The sequence below is a fragment of the Homarus americanus genome, unplaced genomic scaffold (genome assembly GCF_018991925.1).
Source record: "Homarus americanus isolate GMGI-L3 unplaced genomic scaffold, GMGI_Hamer_2.0 scaffold33468, whole genome shotgun sequence".
NCBI classification, from domain to species: domain Eukaryota; kingdom Metazoa; phylum Arthropoda; class Malacostraca; order Decapoda; family Nephropidae; genus Homarus; species Homarus americanus.
In genome coordinates this window covers 8,473,552-8,497,143 of record NW_024714177.1, presented here as the reverse complement: position 1 = coordinate 8,497,143, position 23,592 = coordinate 8,473,552, and the positions used below count along the sequence as shown (strand labels likewise).

At 37.0% G+C, this 23,592-nt stretch overlaps 1 protein-coding gene across 9 annotated transcripts in view; it reads left to right on the top strand.

Annotated features, from left to right (window-relative positions):
* Window positions 1-23,592, top strand: part of LOC121877873 (cholinephosphotransferase 1-like) — a 42,382-nt gene that overhangs the window by 5,916 nt on the left and 12,874 nt on the right. For 3 of the 9 annotated variants that reach the window (XM_042383816.1, XM_042383808.1, XM_042383860.1), the window contains exons 2-6: window positions 946-1,542; window positions 6,165-6,312; window positions 9,389-9,511; window positions 10,277-10,380; window positions 16,925-17,056. In XM_042383816.1, coding sequence (XP_042239750.1) covers window positions 1,321-1,542; window positions 6,165-6,312; window positions 9,389-9,511; window positions 10,277-10,380; window positions 16,925-17,056 — 729 coding nt within the window. In that variant the 5' untranslated portion in view covers window positions 946-1,320. Of the gene's footprint in view, window positions 1-945; window positions 1,543-6,164; window positions 6,313-9,388; window positions 9,512-10,276; window positions 10,381-15,361; window positions 15,497-16,924; window positions 17,057-23,592 lie in introns of all 9 variants that reach the window. The other 6 variants (XM_042383825.1, XM_042383834.1, XM_042383865.1 and 3 more) reach the window with 4 other exon arrangements.

The following is a 23,592-nucleotide window of genomic DNA, read 5'->3' as shown; positions in this document are numbered from 1 at the left end:
GGTAAGCAAGCTTCCGAGTACAGTAGTAAAAAAATTCCAGTATTTTATTATTAATGAGGAGAAAAAAAATATATACTGTATACCGTATATATTTCTTTTAATTTTGTGTTTTTCATACAGTACTTAAATCGGGGACTGCCTGTGTCTTGGTTGGTGCCTGGTCACGAAATGGACCAGGAGACCACTTGTCTAGTACAGTAGTGTACTGTAATTTTGTTCTCATTAAGCCCCTTTATTGAGATGTGAAGGATATATACATAGAGTACATGATGGCTGTACTGTATATTGTACTGAACCTAAGAGTGAAACTCTGAAAATATAATTTCCTGAAACCAGCCAAGCCAAATCTAAACTTAACTGAAAATTACCATATGTCTTTACAGATGAGATGCAGACTCTCACACAGTAGTCAGATTTTCTCCAATTTTATGCTTTCCATAACACTTGTTACCATTGACTTGGTGTATGATCTGTCAAATGATTTTACTTTATATTAATAGTCACTTTATATACGGTATTGAAAATAACTGGTCATCCATACAGCTACCATGTACTGTACTTGATCACTACAGATCTGTACATTACTGACTTGAAGAGAGGAGCAACATCTTTCTGCAGTTAAGGGTTTAGTGTGAAATTGCAAACTTTCCCTCTTCAGAATAATCACTCATGGCAGTGTGTTTGTTGTGCATTGGTGACTTAGTTTCATATTCACAGTGTTGTTCTTTGAGAGATTACCACTAAAACCTTCAAGTTTATAAAAAAGTATTCAACATAACACACAGGAGGTATACAGTATAGCATGGGTTGGTTTATACTGTACAATATGTATGTGAATTTGAGCAGATTTTTAAAAAAAATTTCATTATCTCCTACAAATAAGGATTTGGAAGCTTGGAAATAATCAATGTGTAAGCCAACTAGACTTTACTAATATGTTTTCAGTATTTCAGGTGTGACTTGATGTAACACTGAGTGATCATTTTGGGAAGTATAGCTACAACTTAAGGCAAAGATAATGTGGCTTTCACATTAGTCATAATAATGATTGATATTGTGGTGAAGAGAACAGAGAGGAACATGAATATTAGAAAATTGCACATGGTGTTTTAGAGGTGATGGGTTGGTATGAAGTTGTTTAGTGTTACACTGTGGTTATTGATGGAAGACTGTGGATAATAGATATTTTTTGATGTGAGATACAAGTTCAGCATCGTTCTTTTTTTTTTAATGTGAACAAAACACAAACTCTGAATCAGTGTATAATAATCTGAAAGAACACAAGTGTTTGAAAGGAAAGAAAGAATTCTAATCTTCAAGATGGGTCAGCTAACTCACGCGCAGTTACGGAGACTGGACGAGCACAAGTATTCTTGTACTTCAAGTTCTCTGATGGATCCCATGATGCAGAAGTGGTGGTGCTGGCTGGTGGACCAGTGTTCCAGGACACTGGCTCCGAATCTCATCACCATCACTGGCCTGCTCATCAACATTGTCACTTCATTACTATTAGTTTACTACAGCCCAGATGCCAAGCAGGAGGTATGTGAATGAATCAAGTTTTAAGTAGAAATATACTGTAGTAATTTAGTTAATTTATGGCAATACATTAGATGGATCAAGTCATTCACTCAGGTATAGAGGTGTGCTATGCATCAGTTTGGCCAGTAAGAAGAATGTATTGGGCTGAGCACCAGATTAAGGATCACTACGACGAATATCTCTATGTCGTCATGATTAATTTTATCTCTCAAAAAAGTTTAAAAGATTGAAATACAAATACATGTATCTTTAATGAGAAGAATTTTGAGCACAATTCTTCACTCACATTACCAACTGAAGTCGTAAATTGAAACTGTAATCTTGGAAGCTAATGGGAGATTGTAACGTAAAATAAACTTGATCAATAGACCCAAATTATTATTATTATTGTTATTATTATTATTATTATTAGTGTTATTATCATCATTATTATTATTATTATTTTATTTATTTATTTTTTATTTTGCTTGGTGTGGTACTGTATTATAAAGATTGTGAACAAACATTACATATTGTAACTCTTGGATAATGTGAGTAAGGTCAGTGCAGGTCCAGGATAGACTTGGCTTAAATATTGTTAAAGTAAGCATGGCCACCAGGGCACCATATCCTTCCTTGATTAAAATTACCCTGTGCTTAGCAATGTAGGGGCAGATCCAAAGATATTGTACACATATATCATGCAGCATATTATGATGCACTTGTCCAGCTGTCTCCCATTTGAGTATTTGGGTAGGTTATCAGGCTCGGAATCATATGGCAGCTGTAGCTATCATTGCCGTCTGATTGGCCATGGTGTCCGTTATAAGAATTAAATCCCTACCCTACAGCTGGCCACTCTACTGTAGCCACCTGTCATCTGTTGTGGCTGTCTTTTTTTAGGGCTTGGTGTTATGGTACTGCAATCATGGGTGCTCTTTTTAGTATTTGAAAGTTGCAGAATATAATTGACACAATTTGATGGGACATGTGTTCTAATAATTTCTATTGGGGGGGTGGGGGGGTGGGGACTGTACTTGGAGGTATACCATTGACTGAACATCAGGTTCTCACAAATCTTACATGTGATTCCACTTGACTTGGCTGACCTTGGCTGTGCTCTCTTGATAATGTCCCCATGGCAAGTTATATAATGGGTGCAAGTAAATTTTTTTTTCATTGTCAGTCCTATGATTAATGTTAATTTTAGAAATGTTATACAGTTTGATTACTATTTTGGGGGGGCTTGTAGGAATTACCAATGGACTTATATTTTTATAATTTGATCACTCCAGAAGAAGGTATGCTCACTTTATTATTCAGTTGAAATTAAATTTGAACTTGAAAATCTTTGTAACATGAGAATAGTGTGTTGAGTAGCAACACCCATTCTTGTGAATGAAAAGAGAATTTATAATTCTTGCTTAAAAACTAATCATAGACATACAGCATTACAAAATCTTTACCAGTATGTGCATATTTAAGCCTTTTATTTATTTATCCATAATAGTGTTTCACTTTTTAAAATATTAGTATGTGCTACAATACTTTAGTAGTGTGTATGTACAGTTGTGGAAAAAAATTCCTTAGACTAGATTGGCAATACAGTGCCTGGCATTTCCTTGAGGGTCACGTAAGTATGGTAAGGTTGATTAGGATTTTAACAAAAGCATACCAGTACTGTGCTCACTATTCATTATATCATAGAAAGTTTCTAATTTTGTTATTCTTGCATAATATACAGTACAGTTCAATGAAAAATACCTTTCATTAGCTATAAACCAATCACTCGCATTCACCATCTATAAACCAGTCACATTTATGACTCACAGTAGATCCCTTATACAGCTACTCCCCGACTTACGACCTACTCGACTTATGACCACCTCAGTCGTATCAAAATTTTGTCAAATTACGTATTTTCGAGTCCCAACGTCAGTGATTGTGCTGTGTACTGATAAAATTTTCGTTTGTAATTCACTTTAAAATGGCTGGCAAGCTTAAAAGTGAGGGTTTTGTGGTGCTGAGAAGAAAAAGAGACACCCATTTTAGATTTTCTATGTATAATTTAAGCATTTTCGACTTACGACCTGGATTTGGGTCCCTAACCCCATTCGTCAGTCGGGGAGCAGCTGTATTGCCAAGTGAGGGAATTTTTGCTCAAACTGTTAAAGAAGTTTTACTAGTCTAGTTTAGTTCCCTCACATCTCTCTGGCCAGACTCCACCACCTTTATTACCATCTTCATCCCCTTACCTCAGTCAACTCCACCTACCCACAAACCCCCTAATAGAGTGTGCCCTTTAATTCAGGTAGAGAACAGTTCTGTTTTTCTCAAATTTGGTCACAATACGGTGAATTGATTTTGATATTGGGAACTCTTCTGACGTTAATTTGACGACAGTAGCAACACTGAGTCTGTACCACAGATTTTGTTTCAAAATACAATTAGATGACTTTCACTTTTTGTGCCATAGTCAAAACCATATTGCCATAAACTCCCAAGTGTTGCCTTTAATTATCTACAAACAAAACAAAAATATGTTAAATAATTACAGTGAAATGTACATATATTTTCAATTAGGTACAGTCCTGCCTATGTGACAACGTCAGAGAGACATGCACGAACACATATGATGGAACTACTAGGTCCATAGTTTAAGCATCACTCTGTGGTTTAAAGTGTGTGTTTCATGCCTAGATTGCCATGTTGCCAGCAATGTCAGGAACAAACCAATGAATACCATCAATAATTAGTTTGACTTATTTTGAATGACGAGAACCAATGTATTTGCGAGCACACACACACCAATGTATGTAATAAGTCATTTATGTCCAATGTATATTTTCAGCCTTCGGGCTGCAAACTTTTTCAATAAACCGTTTATTATTATTATTATTACTATTATTATTATTATTATTATTATTATTATTATTATTATTATTATTATTATTATTATTATTATTATACACACACACACACACACACACACACACACACACAGTCTGCTATGCACCTCGATCATGAGAACAATCCAGTGTATGTCATGTCTATGTGCACATCCTCTTTGAACTAAACCATGTACCTCTAATGGTTATATGAGTTGTCTTATGTGAGTGTCAGGAGGACAGGTATAAGAGATACTTAATTTCAAGCTATAGCAGAGAGGGTTCCTAATAGAGGGTTGGTGATGGTTCCAGACAAGCAGGACGACAGGACTGAGGTGCTTAAGTAATTTTTTCCTCTCGTTCCTACATATCATCAGTGTCACATTTTATTGACAATCATGCTACTCTTTTTTTTTACAACCAAGTGCCACATTTGAGATATTAACTTTACATATTACAGGGTTCTATGGTAATTTGAAAGAACAGAAAACACAATGTGGGCACTCTCCTCTGACTGATGCTAATGTGCACACACACAGTTGTTTTTTGTTTGGGAGTGCACTATGTTCCAATTGGTAAAATTTGGTTTGAGTAAACTATGTAACATCACTCTCAAGTTGAATTGAGTATTAAATGTTTGGTGAAATAAAAGTGTTTGACATGAGGATAGGAAGACAACATGTTACCTTTAAAGAAATGAAAAATCTATATGTTTATAACACAGACAAAAGGAAAAACATATCTCCGCCAACTCGCCCACACTGTTGAGGTTGATCCAGCCCCACATGTTTATGGTCACGTGGCCGCTCCTGGCTTCATGGTAAACATGCTGCCAGGCGTAATGGGTGTTATTAGGTCTCCAGCAGTGAAGACGGCCGTAGTTGCCAAGAAGTGCAGGTCCTCCCCGCATAATGCTCTGGGAACAGAAAACACGATGTCGACACCCCCCCCCCCCACTGACGTACAAATCTGGTGTTGTTCTTCGAACCTTTCCTTAACAGCAGAAACCCTGAGATGGTTCCCAATTCCATGGATTCGTCACCTAACTGTCCTAGCTGAGACCTCTAAATGGTGAGAGGATGGTTGCAAATGTCTGCCACAATGCTAGTGTTGTTTTCTGCACTGGTCAGTCTAGGCTTTCCTGATGTGGGAAGATCTGTTAAATTACCACTCTTCAAACTGCTGTAACAACACCGCATTGTCGATCTCGAGACTCCCATCTGCCTTGAGATCTCGCTGATATGTAACCCGGCATTACGCATGCTGGTAAATTGTGCTCTCTGGGAGATATCGTGGTGTTGGTGTCCCATGGTTGTAGTTGATGGACTGACCGAACGGTTGCTGTAAGACCACGTCATAACCTCAGATAAGTTAAAGGTTGTGGTGATGGGCATTAACCCTGCTGCCATATGGCATCACAAAAATTTTGACCGAGTCCCAGGTTGCTGTTCTGACTTTCTGCCTCATTTACACAATTGCAGGGTCTCGGTTGTTTCTATTACTATTGACAACACAACATACATGCAGTATTTTGTTTCTCACTTTTGATCTTTTTTTTTATTTTTTTATTTCTCTATGGTTCTTTATTATTATTATTACAGTGTTATTATTATCATTATTATTTTGTTTTCAATTTTTTATTTTTTATTATAAATTTTATTTACTATGAATTATTATTATTATTATTATTATTATTATTATTAATATTATTATTATGTGTATTAAGTAAATTTTTTCAATGTTTTTACTTTGCAGGTGCCTCGATGGGCATGCTTCCTTTGTGCCCTTGGGCTGTTCACCTACCAAAGTCTTGATGCCATTGATGGTAAGCAGGCACGGCGCACTGGCACATCTTCACCTCTTGGAGAACTGTTTGATCATGGCTGTGATTCTCTCTCTACAGGTAAGAACACATTAATGGTTTATAGATGTCCTCTGACCATAAATGATATTAAGGAACTTATAGTATATATATATATATATATATATATATATATATATATATATATATATATATATATATATAGGTAGTTCTGCTATAACGCGATAGTTGTGTTCTTGTAAAACATCGTGTTATAGAAATTCGTGTAATAGAAATAACAGGGCTTATGGAGAAAATAGGGTTAGGTGCAGATTACGCCAAATCGAAAAAAAAATTTCGTAGTTAGCCTAACACAAAGGATAGCACAGTCTAAATAAATGTTACATTCACATCTAATAATGAAATCATACAGTAAATGTTTCGCTTTACCTTGAAAAAATATGAATATAACTTGATGGGGGAGAAGGGTGATGTTGAGGCTGAGGAGTCATGAAACATCAAGGTTTTCTTCAAGTGTTATAGCCTTTCTTTTATGATCACCACCGGAAATGCGATCACCAGAGTGCTTCCCAGAGATATTCTTCTTTTCCATAGTCACAAAATTGGAGAAACAGTAATCAGAATTCACTGAGGACACTTAAAAACTTCACACGTGTTTCAAACAAAGTGTGGAGTAAACAGAGCGCGCGGGTCTAAAACGCTATGTATTTTGTTTTTCTCTTATTTAGAATTTTACATTTTACATATACTGTACAGGTATACTGTATACATAAATATTACATAAATTATTTCTGCAATTCTTCACAAACAAAACTCATAAATCAATTGAACATGTGATGTCGAACGTGAACTGTAAACACTGCATAACCCCGCGCCAAGCCACAATGTACAGTACACTTTAAACGCTACTTATTTTGTTTTTCTCTCTTATTTAAAATTTTACAATTTACATATACTGTACTGTACAGGTATTTCTTCACAAACAAAACACATACCTGTAAATCAATTGAGCAAGTGATGTTGAACGTGAACTGTAAACATTGAGCCAAGCCACAACACTGTACAGTACACTTTAACACTTTAAACGCTACGTATTTAGTTTTCTCTTTTATTTAAATTTTTACAATTTACATATATATATAAGTAAATTGTAATTTACATATTATTCATATTATGCTTCAGCGCCCACAAAACATGTCCTAGTCCTCCGTTTTCTTTTTGTGTACTCGCTCAGGGACTCAAGTATTTCTGTATATAACACAGGATGATAAGGGAATTTTTATTTATTTGTTTATTTATTTATTTATAATATACTGTAATATATTAAATATACTGCAAGTATTTTCTTTAATTTATATACATTTATGTACATTTATGGTGATCGTTAAGGACCAAACTCCTAATCCATGACGTGACTTTTGTTCATCATTTATATCCTAAATTTACCACTGTCGGTAGTTTCAAGAATTAACGCAGTCATTTACTGAATATTCTTTGCAAAAAATAAATTTCAAATGAATTATTTATAGGAGATAAGTATTATGATCAGTAAATATACAGATATGCATTACTGACCACCTCCGAACACAAGGACGGCTAAAAATAGCCACAGGCGGTCACAGTCAAGGTCACTTTCCCTTTCTTGTCACTGTAGGACCTTGTGAGTGGTTTACTGTATACATAAATATTACATAAATTATTTCTGCAATTCTTCACAAACAAAACACATAAATCAATTGAATATGTGATGTCGAACGTGAACTGTAAACACTGTGTGTGATGTAAAGAGAGCGCGGGTCTAAAACGCTATGTAATTTGATTTTCTCTTTTATTTAAAATTTTACAATTTACTTATAATATATAGGTATACTGTATACATAAATATTACATACATTATTTCTGCAATTGTTCACAAACAAAACACATAACTCAATTGAACATGTGATGTCGAACGTGAACTGAAGCCATAACAACCGTTCGAGTGGAATCGCGTTAGAGCAAACGAGTTCGCGTTTTACAAATATCGTTCCTCAATTCATAAATCGCGTTAGAGCAAATTCGCGTTGTCAAAACACGCGTTATAGCAGAACTCACTGTATATATATATACAGTATATATATATATGTATATACAGTCAACCCTCACATTACGCGGTCCTGCATTCCGCGTTTCACCGTTAACGCGGTGCCCTGCCGGAACCTAACATGCTCACATTCCGCGGTGCGTGTACCCCATTACGCGGAGAGCGGCTGGCAAGCCGCGCCATTTTTTGATCCAAACCTCCCGCCATCCGCCATGTTGTGTAAGAGGCGCAAAAATGGTGCGCACAAGGTCGCCCAGTCATCAAAACATTACCAGTTCTTCACCCGCCACCCACTACAGCCGGCCCAAGTCAGTGATAGTGATAATTATAGTGAGGATATGGACTTATATGAACTTTGGGGGGTTTGACAAAGAGGCCCTGCAAGCCTCTGTGGTGGATAGTGATACAATTGATACAAGTGATACAGGTGAGGGCCAATAATCTGCCCTCTGCCTCGGAACCAACCCCCGCCTCCTCCCGCCTCCGCCTGGGCAAGCCGGGCGGTAAGGTTGCGCAGTGCATGTCTCTGTTGCGTTATCACTGACGTCATATGACGTATCGGACTGTGATTGGCCATGCATCCCTACCCCCCTCTGCTGCTAGCTGTAATTGGTTTAAAGTAATATGACGTGTCCACCCGGGGAGGGAGGGAGGAAAGACGACGCTTGACCTAGCCGCGGCAGTTTCATCCCTCCAGGCCCCGTAAGCCGACCCATCTCTTCTACTAACGTAAGTGTTACACCTAACTTTTAGTTTTCCTAACCTAACCTTTATTTTTCCTAACCTAACCTCTTCTATCTTACTTGTTTGTGCATACCATCATAAAGTTAAGATAAAATTTTTACTACAACATAGTTGTGTGTCGTCAAAAAGTGGAGTTTGGGGGTCGGGCCAGTCTATTGGAATTAATCCCATATGTTCTGCTGTTCCATTTACGCGGATTTCACTTTCCGCGGTTCCCTGTGGGTTCAATTGACCGCGTAAATCGGGGTACTACTGTATATACAGTATATATATATATATATTTTTTTTTTTTTTTTAGTGTTTGATTTTGTATTTTTTTTTCTTCAACAGTATTTGTGTCCATTGGTGTGTGCTGTTCTGTTCGACTAGGAACTCATCCATACTGGATGTTCTTCCAATGTATGATGGCTGTCACCCTCTTTTATTGTGCCCACTGGCAAACTTATGTGTCTGGTAAGTTTGAGCTGAATTGTTTGTGGATATAAAATCATGTTTGATATATTTTGTGGCTGGATTGGGATATCTGCTATGACCTGGTAGAGATTGTCAATCACTCTCTAAGTAGAAGTCTTTAACCCTTTCATGGGTCAAGGTTTTGCTGTAGAACCAGTAACACAGAAAAGAAAAAACTACTGTATGTGTTACAAGTGATAAGTTTGACTTTACAGCACATCATGACAGGTACAGACTCTTCGAGCTAGATCTTAGAAAGTTGGAGATTCTTAAAAACTGGACATTTTCTACTCAGGGTTTGGTTAAACAACCCTTCTCTATCTTCCTCATGTTTTGCCTCCACACTCAATCAAACTCAGTTAAATGTTTGCTTTACTCCTTGAATAGGAAAATAAAGAATTAGTGAAATACAGTCTATTTAGGTTTAGAGGGTTGCCTAAAAACGAGTAACATGGGTTTGTTTACATTCCAGTATCTCCTAGTGAATCATGATATTTGCCCAGAATTGGAGCTCATAAATAATTATTGGCTATTTGAATAATAGCCCAATAACTTGTTTATCCTTATTTATATTTATTTAGGCTAATAAAATATCTAAATTATTTTCATATGGCTTTTAAAATTGATATTTTGTCAAATTAAACAAAATATCAAAGGCAATTTATAGTACCAGTTACTGGGTACGGGGTACTTATTGTTCTCACATAACTGATACGTACTGCAATGTAATACCTACAGTAATTGAATTACTGTACTCCATTTCAGGTACACTGCGATTTGGTTTCATAGATGTGACTGAAGCACAGTTTGGTGTGATGGCCATTCACATAATCTCTGTTATTTTTGGGTCAAGTTTTTGGTCTTTAAAGGTACGTGTTTGGTCTGTTGTCTTTTGGCCTCTTTAGAGTGTCTTAGTTTCATTTTTGCAAATTTTCTCATGCTCAAGGACATTTGATTTTTTTTTATAATACTTTGCACTTATATTTATAGGGTGTCTGTACAGTATTTATAAGCATTCTATATGTCTCTGGTTTGACTCACCTTGTCAGTTTTGTCATGGCAAATTCAGTTACAGATGAATTATGGGACTTAGTGAACAGTGTATGCTACTCAATGCAAGAAAAAGTTTGACTGCTTTGCTTAATTTATAAAAGAATCAAAAAATGTTGATTGGTTTATGTGCCACCAGTATGAGAGGTACATGCTGCCAGAGCATCATCATGTGAACAGTTTAGAGAATACATTATTATAAATTGTCTTGTTCATTTTTTTATAAAAGCAAAAAAAAAAAAAGGATATGGTCTTTCCTGTGGGAGGATGGAGTGTAACACAATCAGATGATACTCTTTGGTCAAGATAAAAGAATGATAGAATGTGTCCAGCAGAGTGACAAAAACTTGATAGCTTTATGTAAAGGCTGAAATAGAGAAGAGGTTGTAAGTGGATGGTATAGTTTTGAAAGGTGAAAGGGCAGAGTGAACGCAAAAATAATTTTTGTGTATGAAAACTTGAGTGAATACCGAATGTGGTGTAAGTTAAAAAATAATTCACATGAAAATAAAGACAAATGTCTGCAACAACTAAGGATGGAGTCCGGTGTGCATTATATAGTACAGTAACAGACAACCAAGTTAAAACAAATGATAGGCTGTTTTGATTGTTATAAAAATCAATACTGTAATGGAAAGACACCTTTATTCTACAGTGTTGTAGTGGACTGTACTGTATATTGATATAAATAACAAAGAATATAATATGTTTTAAAGGTAAGACAGTACGTTAGGTAAGGACACAATGATAGTCATTTTTAGTTATCATTTGATGATTGTAACGTTGTTATATAAATATTGAGTTTGTCATCAAATAGCCACTAATTTTAATTTTATACAGCATTGTGATGATTGATAATGGTATTTTAGGCATAAATTTCATATTTATTTATATTGTACCTCAAAAAACTAGGGACAGAAGGCAAGGAGAAAAATATTTTGAAAATAATAATGGTGGCCACACCCAAAGGGATCATTATATGACTAAAGTGCATGCATATAATTTTTTTCTTTTCAAGAATATGAGAAAGGCTTTGTTGATCAAAATAAAATAAAGTTTGCTGGATCATATTAAGCATATACAGGTATCCCTTGAGATACGAACATTTGAGACACGAAAATTCACTTGTACAAATTTCCTAAATTGACACCAATATTTCCTGTTATGAAAGCGTGCTCCCAGGAGTCATCTAGGGCAGCCATAACCCCCTAGCACACTCTCTACCAGGTTGAAGTAGGAGTTATGTTATGGTTATTTTTCAACTCGTAATTTAGGGTATAATAACATGAGGGGGCAGGGAAAAAACACTTTTATTTGAGTTGCAGGCTGCACTTTTCAGGCATCGTTTGTATGGCTGTAACAAACACCTGTGCAAAATTTCATGCCATTTCATGCATACTTACCCTGCCGCATCGCGAACGACTTTTTGTCAACTTTTAGTGTATACCAAAAATTAGGTGTCATTTAATGTTTTCCAGGATAATGATAAATTTTACATGGGTGACATCGATTTAATTCACATGTTATTTTACAGGTACACCGTATAGAAAATCATTACAAGTTCATATTGAAATTCTTTTTTGTGCGGAACCTTGGCATCATTTTCCTAGACAATAATCTTTGCCTAATATATCCATCTCTCGATTCGTATCCCGTCACTTCAGTGCAAGCTTCAGTCATCACTTTTATGCCTCTCTCGACCGCCTGAGTGCTGTTTGGCCACTTGGGCACCACTAATGGTGTCTCAAGAATGTCATTAACCTGTAGATTTGACAGAGAAGCAATGTAAGGAGGCCCAGTCTTGAGTTCATTCCTCCAGTTAATCATGGAATGATAGTTTTTTGCTTGCCACTTTAGTTTCGGAGTCACCACCTTTCTCATGTTGACTACAGGAGGCACATCCTCATTCCCATCTCCATCTTTACCCTCCTCATCAGTATATTTTAACAAATTCTCGTCAACAGCAGCATCAGAATCTTCCTCCTCCTCTTCAGATCTGCCAGTGCATTCTTCCTTTTGCTGATTCTCCTCTCTAATTTTTCTTATCATTGAGACAGCTTTTTCTCTAACAGTCATGTCCTCATCTGCACACATACCAAGAAGAAGTTGATCTGTGTGGGCGAAGTATGCATTTCTCTGGACAGCCTTCTTCACTATCGTCTCCTCCTCACTATTCAGGTGTTTCATATATAGCAGGGACTGGAATACGTTCCTTGAGCCGTGTGTTACGTAAGGGTGTATCTTGATGTAAAACCACATTGGAGCACTGAACTTTATTATTGTAATGACAATTCTTTTCAACTCATGGCTGGGTCTTGATGTTGCTACATACAGCCTGAGGATTCTACTCCATAAGGTGTTCCACCTTGACACACAGGGAGGACCTGGCTCAATAGCAGCCAAGTCATCTTCAACAACACCTGTGATAACTCCTTTACAAATCCTATACAGGTATTTCTGATCCCAGGACAGATCTTTCTCCACTTCATCATTAAACACAGGGAAATCAGGGAAACTGACTGGCTGGAAGGCGACAACTGGAAGCTCAGACAAAGACTCCTTGATCTGCTTTCCAATGGGACCACGCCAATGCTCAGGACCACTTGGTTTACCATCATAGTGATAAAAAACTGCGCGGAAAGGCAGCTCATTTCCGTGAAGCTGACATATGAAATAATGGAGCGGGTGACCAAGTAACATTTCAAGATGATGAATGACTCCATTTTCTGATCCTACATTTACATTGGTTCCATCACAACCAACACACACAATGGGCTGCTGGGTTAGATTTTTCTCCACCAGAAACTCGTGAATAGTTTTGGCAATCTGCTTTCCGTGTCCAGTCTTGGGAGTCACATGTGTGAGATATTCATTGCCAGGCTCAACCATGATGACATAATGATCTTTCACCATCATCCTCGAACTCCATTTCTCGGTCTTCTCATTCTTTATCATCACACGAGGAAGCACGTGGTGATCCTGCGGTGTGAACTGCGTAACGGTAACTATTTGAATAATTTCAAGTGCGCCAACTTACCCAGGTCTCCCCTACATTACAGTACAGTAACATAACATTGAGAAATGAAATGAGAAAAGGCTGATAATCAATATAGACATAGCACCATACTCATCTGCAACAAGACAACTTAAATGAAATAAGAGATATGAAAAAAAAGTTGATAAACACTGAACAGAACATTGCACCGCCACAGCGGCTGTTTGGCTAGTACTGTAGGTAAATTTAAAAATTTCAGTAGAAAATGAGGCAGACTAAACCTCAACATATCAGCTTCAAATTTGGCATGGAGTCTTAGATATGTATAAGGAACAATGCCTGAAGAGTGCAGCTTTGAGCAAAATTTCACTGCCCCCTAATAAACATACTTTCTTCACCTTTTTTTAATTCAGATATTGTACATGCACACACTCCTATTTACAGAATGTGCATCAAAAATAATTATCATACGGTAAAAAACAAAGGGAATAAATATTTCTTCATGCAACAGCGAGAGTTAGTAGGATGAGTTGGGGGAGTTAGGTTATGATTACAGTATTTTTCAACTCATAGTTTCGGATAGATAAACTTAACTTTCCTCACTTTTTTACTCAGTTACATGTACACACAATCCTACATACATAATGTGCAAAAAAATTAAAACAAATAACTATCATAAGATCAAACACATAAAGAGAATAAACATTTCTATGTGTGAAAGGGGGGAGGGAATGTTGTGGGTTTGGCAGACGCTGCTGGGCTGGTTGCTATGGCGAAGCTTGAGGGCGGCCATGCGTGAAGCAGCTGGCATCAATGCAAATGGTGCTGGTGGTGGCTGTGTTAAACATTGATTTAGATTTTCCTTAATAGTTTTAGCTTCCTATTTTCCTCAAGATAGAATAATGTTTGTAGTGTGTTTGGTAGTAAATTACAGTACTGCAGTTGTGTAGTATTTATCATCATTAATTAGGTAGTTTTTTCTTGTTTGTGAACTGATTTTATGTTTTTGGGGTATGATATTGGTGTATTTTTGTCATTTGGGGAAATGAGTCCTATTTTTCATATATATTTTTCTGTTCAAGATACAAAAATTCACCCAAGGATTTTTTTAACCTAACCTTTTCGTATCTCGAGGGATGCCTGTATAGACTGAACTTAATCAGCGTTCTCCAATTTATTTATGTGAGTTATCATTGCTGTTCCACTCAGAAGGTTTGGCAAACATCACCATCAGTGGTGTTCTTGTTATGAGAATCTTAGTAAGTACAAGAAGATAGGAAGGTATTGCTTGCATGTATTATTGTAGTTGTGGATAATATGCATGACTGTCACATATTTTTTTATAATTTTGGGGGTATTTATTTATTGTAATTTTCAGCATTCCCACATATTGGTCTGATAATCCTTCGGGGGGTGGGGGGGTGAATGGGGGCTCAATTTGATATTGATGAATATCAAAGCTGTTTGTCACATTTTAGAATTATTATTATTTTTTTATGGTAACCAGATGTGGTCATGTATCATTGAGAGGTGTGGTGGCTGAGCACATACAATGCTTGCTCCCTGCCTTTAAGGTCACTGGTTCATGCCCAGGGCACCTAGATTTGCAGTTGGGAAAGTAAATGATCAAGTGCAGTGCTGGCCATGCTGCTTGCTTGTGTACCAAAAGCTTAATGTGCAGTTGTATCCACACTATCCCTAATGGCCATCAGGCCTCTGGGACCCACTGATAGTTTTCAATGTTTAATAATGTGAATTTGATTGTATTTATTAATGCAAGTTGAATTGTCCATGGCATGTTTCAGGTTCCAATGATGTGGTTACCAGTCAAGTGTGTGCCTACTTTATTTGGGATAGTAGCAGCTGCTGTTTCACTCTTTAATAATTTTAAGATTATCCTGGTAGAGAGAGGAGCAGGCCGCAATGGCTCCACAGTGGCCGTAAGTTGGTGACTCCGGCCTCATGTATACTATAGTTGTCACTGCTGCATGATTGCTAATACTGCTGCACCGGGTGTGGGCCTTGCCTCCAACTCTCACATATGTGTAGCATGTTTGTTTTGTTTCATATTAGTTTTTCTTTTTTTAATGCTATGAATTTTTCCTCTTTAGATTTATAGCTCTGATTGCTCAGGATGTGTTCTACTGGCCCCATTTTTTTTACAATTCTTAGTATCTCTGTATAGCTTATTATACAGTATACTGTGAAGGATAGAGTATGAGTGAACATTCAATTGTTTTATGTTTGTCAAGTGTTTCATAAATTTTCCACAATATTTATTAGATTTACATTGTCATACTTTTGGTGTTTCAATCTTTTAATTCTCGCAGTTGCAGTCTAAATATCCTGACCAGACATGTATAAAGAAATGAAAACATCGCCCTATAGTTTATATGTTTATTTATTGTTTTTCTGTTCAATTACAGGAACAATACTGCAACCATCCAGTTTTCTGTTACCATGCCTATGTTGTTCTTGACTTTGAAACATGTTGCCTAAACGCACTTGTGAACTGCCTAACATTTTAGTTCAAGGAAGTCATGGAGGGGAGGTTCTGCATACCTGTGTTTTACTGCCACACCTTTTGAGCTCAAGGAAGCCAACCAGATGTTGATGTGGGGATATGGTGTATGCATGTGTTTCCTTTCAGTATTTGTGAAGCTGGTGATGATGATGTGGCGCCCTAGTGTTGGATGGGTTCACTTTTATCACCTCAATAATGAGGAAAATATATGAAGTATTATTGCTGAAATAATTTTATTGCTTTAGATGGGTGGATGGTAAGCTACATTTTGAGTGAAGTGGCAGTACAAGACATGACCATTTTGTTATTAAAAAAGTAGTATTTTGGTATTTGTTAAATATTTACTTAATGAAATTATATGACAGTTTCTCTTTTACATGCATAAAGTTTTAATTTTAATTTAGAAAAATTATATGTCCCTCTGTATACTGTAGCTTTACTGTACTGTACTGTACAGTACTTCCATATTCTTTATTTTTGTTAAACTACACTCAATAGTGCCACCACCGTGCACCCTCCTTCTCTACTTAAATTTCATTTTGCAGAACATTCGCCTACCAAAACTGTGGAACTCCTTACTACACAATGTTTTCCCTATATATTATATAATCTCCATCAGTTTGTATAATCTTGTTGCAAATATCCTGTGTGTGTGGCAAGGGGATACCACAGAGAAGAGATCTGACAGTGATACTTGTTTGATATGTATTTGTTAAAAAATATATTTTTTTCTCATAACTGGATATATTAAAAAAATATTTTTTCCCAGGTATGTGAGAAATTTATTTTATTAGGTTTTTGTTAATACGACTGATAGCTAACATGTATTTTCTAATTTTGTCAGATTCCAGGAACAGAACTTCCTTTTATCTCAGGGTATATAATAATTGGTGTGCTTCAAGTGGTAATCCAAGTATGGAAATATATTCCCATCATTCTATGGGGTGGGGCAGGGAGAAATGGCTCCACTATTGCTGTAAGTTTTTGTTGCAGTTTATATGAACAAAGTCAACCATTTGTGATGTCATATGTTTGTGTAGGTTTGAGTGTCTGTGAATCTAACCATTAATTGAGCAAGTCTGTGTGTGAATTATTTCTAATTGTCTTGGTAATTTTTTGTTGCTTTCTACTATTTCCTTCTTTTTGTAGAAGTTTCTGTACTTCTTGGTTATCCTTGTGGATGTAAAACTGGGAGAAGAATATAATTAATATTTTATTTATACAATATTATTTTATTAGTATTTGGGAGAGAATGGATGACATAGGGTCTCATTTAATTATTTTTTATTTTATTTTTTCCTATTAAAATTTTTTTGTACTAAGTTTGATTTAGTCAACTATTTGTGAAAATATAGAGCAAGAAATATATAATGTGTGTTCAGGAGAGGAAAAGGGTTGAAGGTTGGAATAAACTTGGCAGGTGATATGAAAACAACGGAGATCTTAGGAAGTCGTTTGATAAGGGAACTAAGGAAGTTATATTTTTAAATGAACTATGATAAACATTGATCATAGACTAAACCTATGTGGTACAAAATGGGAAAAACTCCTTAAGATGCCATTATTATGGAACTTTGCCTGAGCGTTGACTATTTTCGATAAAACAAAAGTTTTGGAATTACCTTATTAGAATCGTGTACATTCATTCCTGAAAACCAGGTCGCTGAGTGATTTGATCCCCGAGCGAACAGAAATGAGAAATAATATCTTAAACAAGGGATAACGAGGAATAATATCCGTGGAGATGGCACATAATTGTGTAGCGGAGTCGCCTGACCAACACGCCACCCAGTAGCACTCAGAGCGGGTGAGGCTGAGCTGTGAGATATGTTATTGTTCAACTCATAATTTTGGCTAAATATTCGTAATTTTCTTTTATTTTGTTGTACTCTGTTACATGCACTCACATTCGTTCATACAGATTGTGCAAACAAAATAAAAAATGATTATCATGAGGTCAAAAACATAAAAGGAATACAGTAAACAGTTCTTACCTGGTCCACCAACAAGAGCGGAGGGGGAGGGAGGAGCAATCACTTCATTACATAATATCACAAAGGTACAGGGTATTGAACGATCCATACAGTACTCAATAACATGTCAGAGTCACAACAATAACAGCGATGCACAGCAATAGGACTGATGCTCAGTGATTGATAATATGCAGAGCAATATATTAAAGCACAGATCGCAGTATTCAAAGGAAGGGTAAACACTTATGTAGTAATGGCCTGGTTTCGTAGATGGCGTGCCGGTAAGATTCTCCTACAATACGTGATTTCTGTATAATAAGCCTACATATGTTACCCCCCCCTCAAAATTATGATTTTTGCTGGAAAAGCTAGACAATGATTTTTAAAACCATTTCTAAAATTCAGGTTGGTTGATTCATAGGTATTAACTTATATAGTGGCTCCCTTTCCAAGTGGTTTAGTGTTGGCCTTGAAAATACATCGTTGTCATGATATTTGAGTGGGCCAAGAGACATACAGTATCACATTTGGCATTTATTTTACAACACTTAATTTTCTTATTTCCACCTTTTTTTTTATATTAGACTTGTGATTACCGTATTTTACAGCATGTAAGATGCACTGTTTTGTCTGAAAATGTAAAAAAAAGTTGGCCCATGTCTTGTATGTGAAGTTGCAGTCTCCTGCAAGCTAATGAATCCCCCCCATTGCTGTCTCTAGTAGGCTAATTTCTACCTAATCCAACTCCAGAATTAAAAATATGTTATTGTTTACTTAAACATTATTATTTTTAATTAATTAAAATATAATTATTGTAAATATAAATGGTCGATCTATAACTACTCTGCACTGTACTGATGACGATAACCTGAGACGATTAACATCTGTATGGCAGACACCCAATTCTTCAAAGGAAGCAAAGCAGTAACCATTTCTGAACTCTTACTAGCATTACAATCTATTAATGCCATACCTGCAACATTTATTTTTCAATCTACAAATACCTGATACAAATGAAGATTTACAGATAACTTTCTTTTCACATTTACATCTGTTAGCATCGCTGGCGACATTGTAGCCAGGTTAAACTCGTCTCTGTAACCAGGCTACTGGGCCAAGCTGTTGTTTTTCAACTCGTATTTTCGGGTAGATATACGCAACTTTCTTCATTTATTTTTACTGATATACATGCACACACCATCCTACATACATATTGTGCAAAAAGTAAAAGAAATAGTTGTCCTAAGGGCAAACAACAGGAATATATATTTCTTTGTACGCGAGTTAGCTGGCTTAGTGGGAGTACGGGAGGATGGCTGGGCAGTTGGTGAGAGGGGGGGGGGGTTGCTGGGGAATCAGCAGAGGCGTCACCATTATTATGGTGAACAGGTAGTACCAATGCACATTACTATACAGGTATATGCAAATGGCAACTGTGTTAAACTTTCATTTAGCTTTTATTTGCAGCTTTGGTAATACAATACCGTACAGTATTTTTTGCTGTAAATTATTTATTGGTATTATTTTTATTTATTCCTTACATTTACTGGTATAATACTGTATGTAATGTTTTAAGAAAACTATAGCTATAGGAGGAAAATACACCAAAAATTTTCCGAAATACTCCCCGCTAAAATGGGGTATATAAATACGGTACAGATGAACGTCGATTTAAAGTGATTCAATTTAAGATTATTGATTTAAAGCGACACCCACAATTAAGGACAATGTTTTAATTTAAAGCGAATCTTTCTTATTTTGCGCGAGTCAATCTGGCGCATCATATTTTAAAATTCGCGCCTAATGTTTCTCTGGGCACGCTACACTGTCCTAAGGGCAAAGCTGTACTGTACATATACTCAAAATATTGTGCTAAAGGATTACTAAAATTTTTGTCTAGTACAAACTATAGCATGATTATATTCAAATTAATCATTTTCTTATAAAAATTCCAGCAATGTAAATTATATTCTCCCCGGTCACTTCTGTGACATTTTATAAGCAAAAAACATAAACTCAATCTAAAGGACATAAATAAACAAATAAATACTTCACTAGACCTTCCGGCGCCAACTGTCAAACATGTCACTTCCCTCCCTCCCACCCTCCTTCCCATCTTCCCAGCCAGGGTTTGGTGGTTATAGGCTTACAGATAATATCACAGATTAAAGTTAGGAGAATATAATTTACATTGCTAGAATCCTTGCAAGACAGCGGATAATTTGAATATAAACGGCTTATGTTTTGCACAAGAGAAAAATTTTAGCCCTTTGTAATAAAATTAATTAGAACATGTCAGTTCAGTGACATTTTATAAGAGAAAAACTTAGTCACTCTTAAGGACAGATAAATGAATAAGCACTAGACCTTGGCATCAACTGTCAAACATATCACCCCCCCCCCCATCTTCACATCAGCTGATCGCTAGTCAACAGACCATTTCACGTTCCATAATTTTTGCTGTGTTGATTTATGAATGTTTGTTTTAACATAATACTACAAAATAAACATGTTTTGTTTATTCTAGATGGGCTGAGGTGCATCTGGGTAGACTCAGTCATTTTAGTATTTTGTTTCTCAAGTACCAAACTAAGATATTCCATTGAAACAACACTTCGATTTAGTGCGAATTCGGTTTAAAGCGATCTCTCTTGGAATGTGTCTCGTGTTATATCGACGTTCTACTGTATATAATACTGGGTAGGTAGGTGAATAGGAAAATGAATTCAAATATATATAAATTTTTTTAATTTACTTAATGTAGCAAGTAGCAATTCCCAATGAGTTGAAGATCGCTAAGCCGAACAATTGCAAATTGTTAAATAACCAAGGGTGTTAGAAATTTTAAATCACTAACACCCTTGGATATAACTTTAATTTTATCATCAGTCAGCTTACATTTTTGGAAGAATATATATATATATATATATATATATATATATATATATATATATATATATATATATATATATATATATATATATATATATATATATATATATATATATATATATATATATATATATATATATATATATATATATATATATATATATATATATATATATATATATATATATATATATATATATATATATATATATATATATATATATATATATATATATATATATATATATATATATATATATATATATATTAGTACCGATTTACGCGTCAATTGAACCACAGGGTATCGGAAAGTGAAATCAGAAAGTGAACAACAGAACATATGGGATTAATTCCAATAGAGACTGGCCCGACCCCCAAACTCCACTTTTTGACGACACACAACTATGTTGTAGTAAAAATATTATCTTAACTTTATGATGGTATGCACACACACTTAATATAGAAGAGGTTAGGTTAGGAAAAATAAAGTTAAGTTAGGAAAAATAAAGGTTACGTTAGGAAAACTAAAGGTTGGGTGTAACACTTACGTTAGTAGAAGAGATGGGTTGGCATACGGGGATGGAGGCTGGTTCCAAGGCAGAGGGCAGATTACTGGCTCTCAGGTGAATCACCATCACCAGGTGAATCACCATCACTATCCGTTATAGTTGTCAGGGCCTCCCTGACAAATCCCTCAAAGTCACTATCACTGGCTCTGGCTGGCTGTGGTGGGTTGTGGGCGAAGAACTCGGTAATGCTTTTTTGACGGCTAGTGTTGATGTTCTCTTGATACACCTTGATGTACGGCTCCATAGCCTGCACCAGCCGGGTATGGAAGACTTCATAGCGGTCATCGTCATGGTCGTTGGAAAGGAAGAGCTGTAATTTTTCTGCACACTCGATGGCACCCTTAATATTACTATGCATTAATTTGTGTTCTGGGATTGACGCACCATTTTCCTCTTCACTGACGTTATCATCTTCCAACATCTCGTCGGCAGTCATTTCAGGATCTCTGATCACCTCCAGGATGTCTTCGTTGGTGGTCCCGGAGAAGCCTTCAGCTGTAATACTGTGCGCAGCTTCTCTTGCAAGGTCCAATGCCACCGTCACAGACTGAACCTCACCAGTCACAGGTTAACTCCGCCTCTCACCTGGTATGCCATGCAACACATGCCTCCATGCGTGACGAATCGTAGCTATAGACAGCTGATCCCATGCCTCCACCAAGAAGTCTACAGCTTGTTTGACGTTAAATTTCTTCCAAAACTGTTTGACGAGAACTTCTTGAGTCACCACCTCTTGTTCCTTGTCCTCGTCGCTTTTACTCTCGCTGTTGGTGTCACCCAGCTTACGCAACCCATCCTTGGTGTTGGTACAGTCGTTCAGGAGCTTGAATTTCTTTGCCGAGTATGCAGCTTTAACATTGCAGATCAACTCCTGGTCCATGGGCTGGATTAATGACGTAGTGTTGGGAGGAAGGAAGACCACTTTTACGTTGGGGTGATGATCCATAAGTAGGGGCGAGTGTCCTGGTGCGTTGTCAAGGAGCAACAAAATCTTGAATGGAACATTTTTTTGCTCGCAGAATTTCTTCACGTCGGGAATGGAACAGTCATCAAACCAGGAGAGTGACAGAGCAGAGAACATCCACGCCTTGCGTGCGGTCAGCCAGTGGACATTAATCTTGCTCATGTCCATGTTCTTGTAGGCGTGCGGCTTGCGGGCTGTGTGAATCACCGATAACTTTGGTTTACAGGTGCCGGAGGCATTGGTGGCAAAGAGGACGGTGATGCGCTCCTTCTGCAACTTCCGACCCCGAACCTTGCTGGCAGACTGGACAACAAAGGTCTTGGTAGGCAGCTTTTTCCAAAATAGGCCAGATTCGTCCATGTTGAACACCTTGTCGTCAGTGTACTGCCCTTCCTCCATAACCTCACATAAGAACGGGGGAAAATCTCTTGCCGCCACACGGTCAGCACTCGCTTCTTCACCACCAATGTTGATGTTGGTGATATTGTTCCTCTTCTTAAACCTATGCAGCCAGCCAGAGGAAGCATTGAGGGGTTTGGGCTCTGCAATTCCCATCTTACGTGACACTGCTGCGTACAGTTCACGTGCGTACTCTTGAACGAATCGAGTGTCCACCGCCATGTTGCGTCGCGCTTGACGAATCAAGTAACTCACCAGCAAATTTTCCACCTTTAGTAGCACCTTGTTCTGGCAATACTTGATCATTGAAGCACCTGCAGACTTTGTGATTCTCATGTGCTCTTTGATCTTGGCTGCATCCTTCTTAATAGTACGAATCGTAGATTCGTTGACTCCATGCTTGCGTGCGAGATCAGCTTGACTTGTTCCTTTCTCCAAATCTTGAATTATCTGGTATTTCACTTCGTAGCTTAGGGAACGTCGTACAGTATCTTCTTTGGCTTAGGGCGGCTGGGTCCAGGTAAGGAAAGGTTTCTCTCTGGTGGCGGTGGTCCGGCGGAAGCCATTTCACAGAACAATGGATGCACGTATACACGGTGTGGCCTGGAGGGATGAAACTGCCGCGGCTAGGTCAAGCGTCGTCTTTCCTCCCTCCCTCCCTCCCTCCCTCCCCTGGGTGGACACGTCATATTACTTTAAACCAATTACAGCTAGC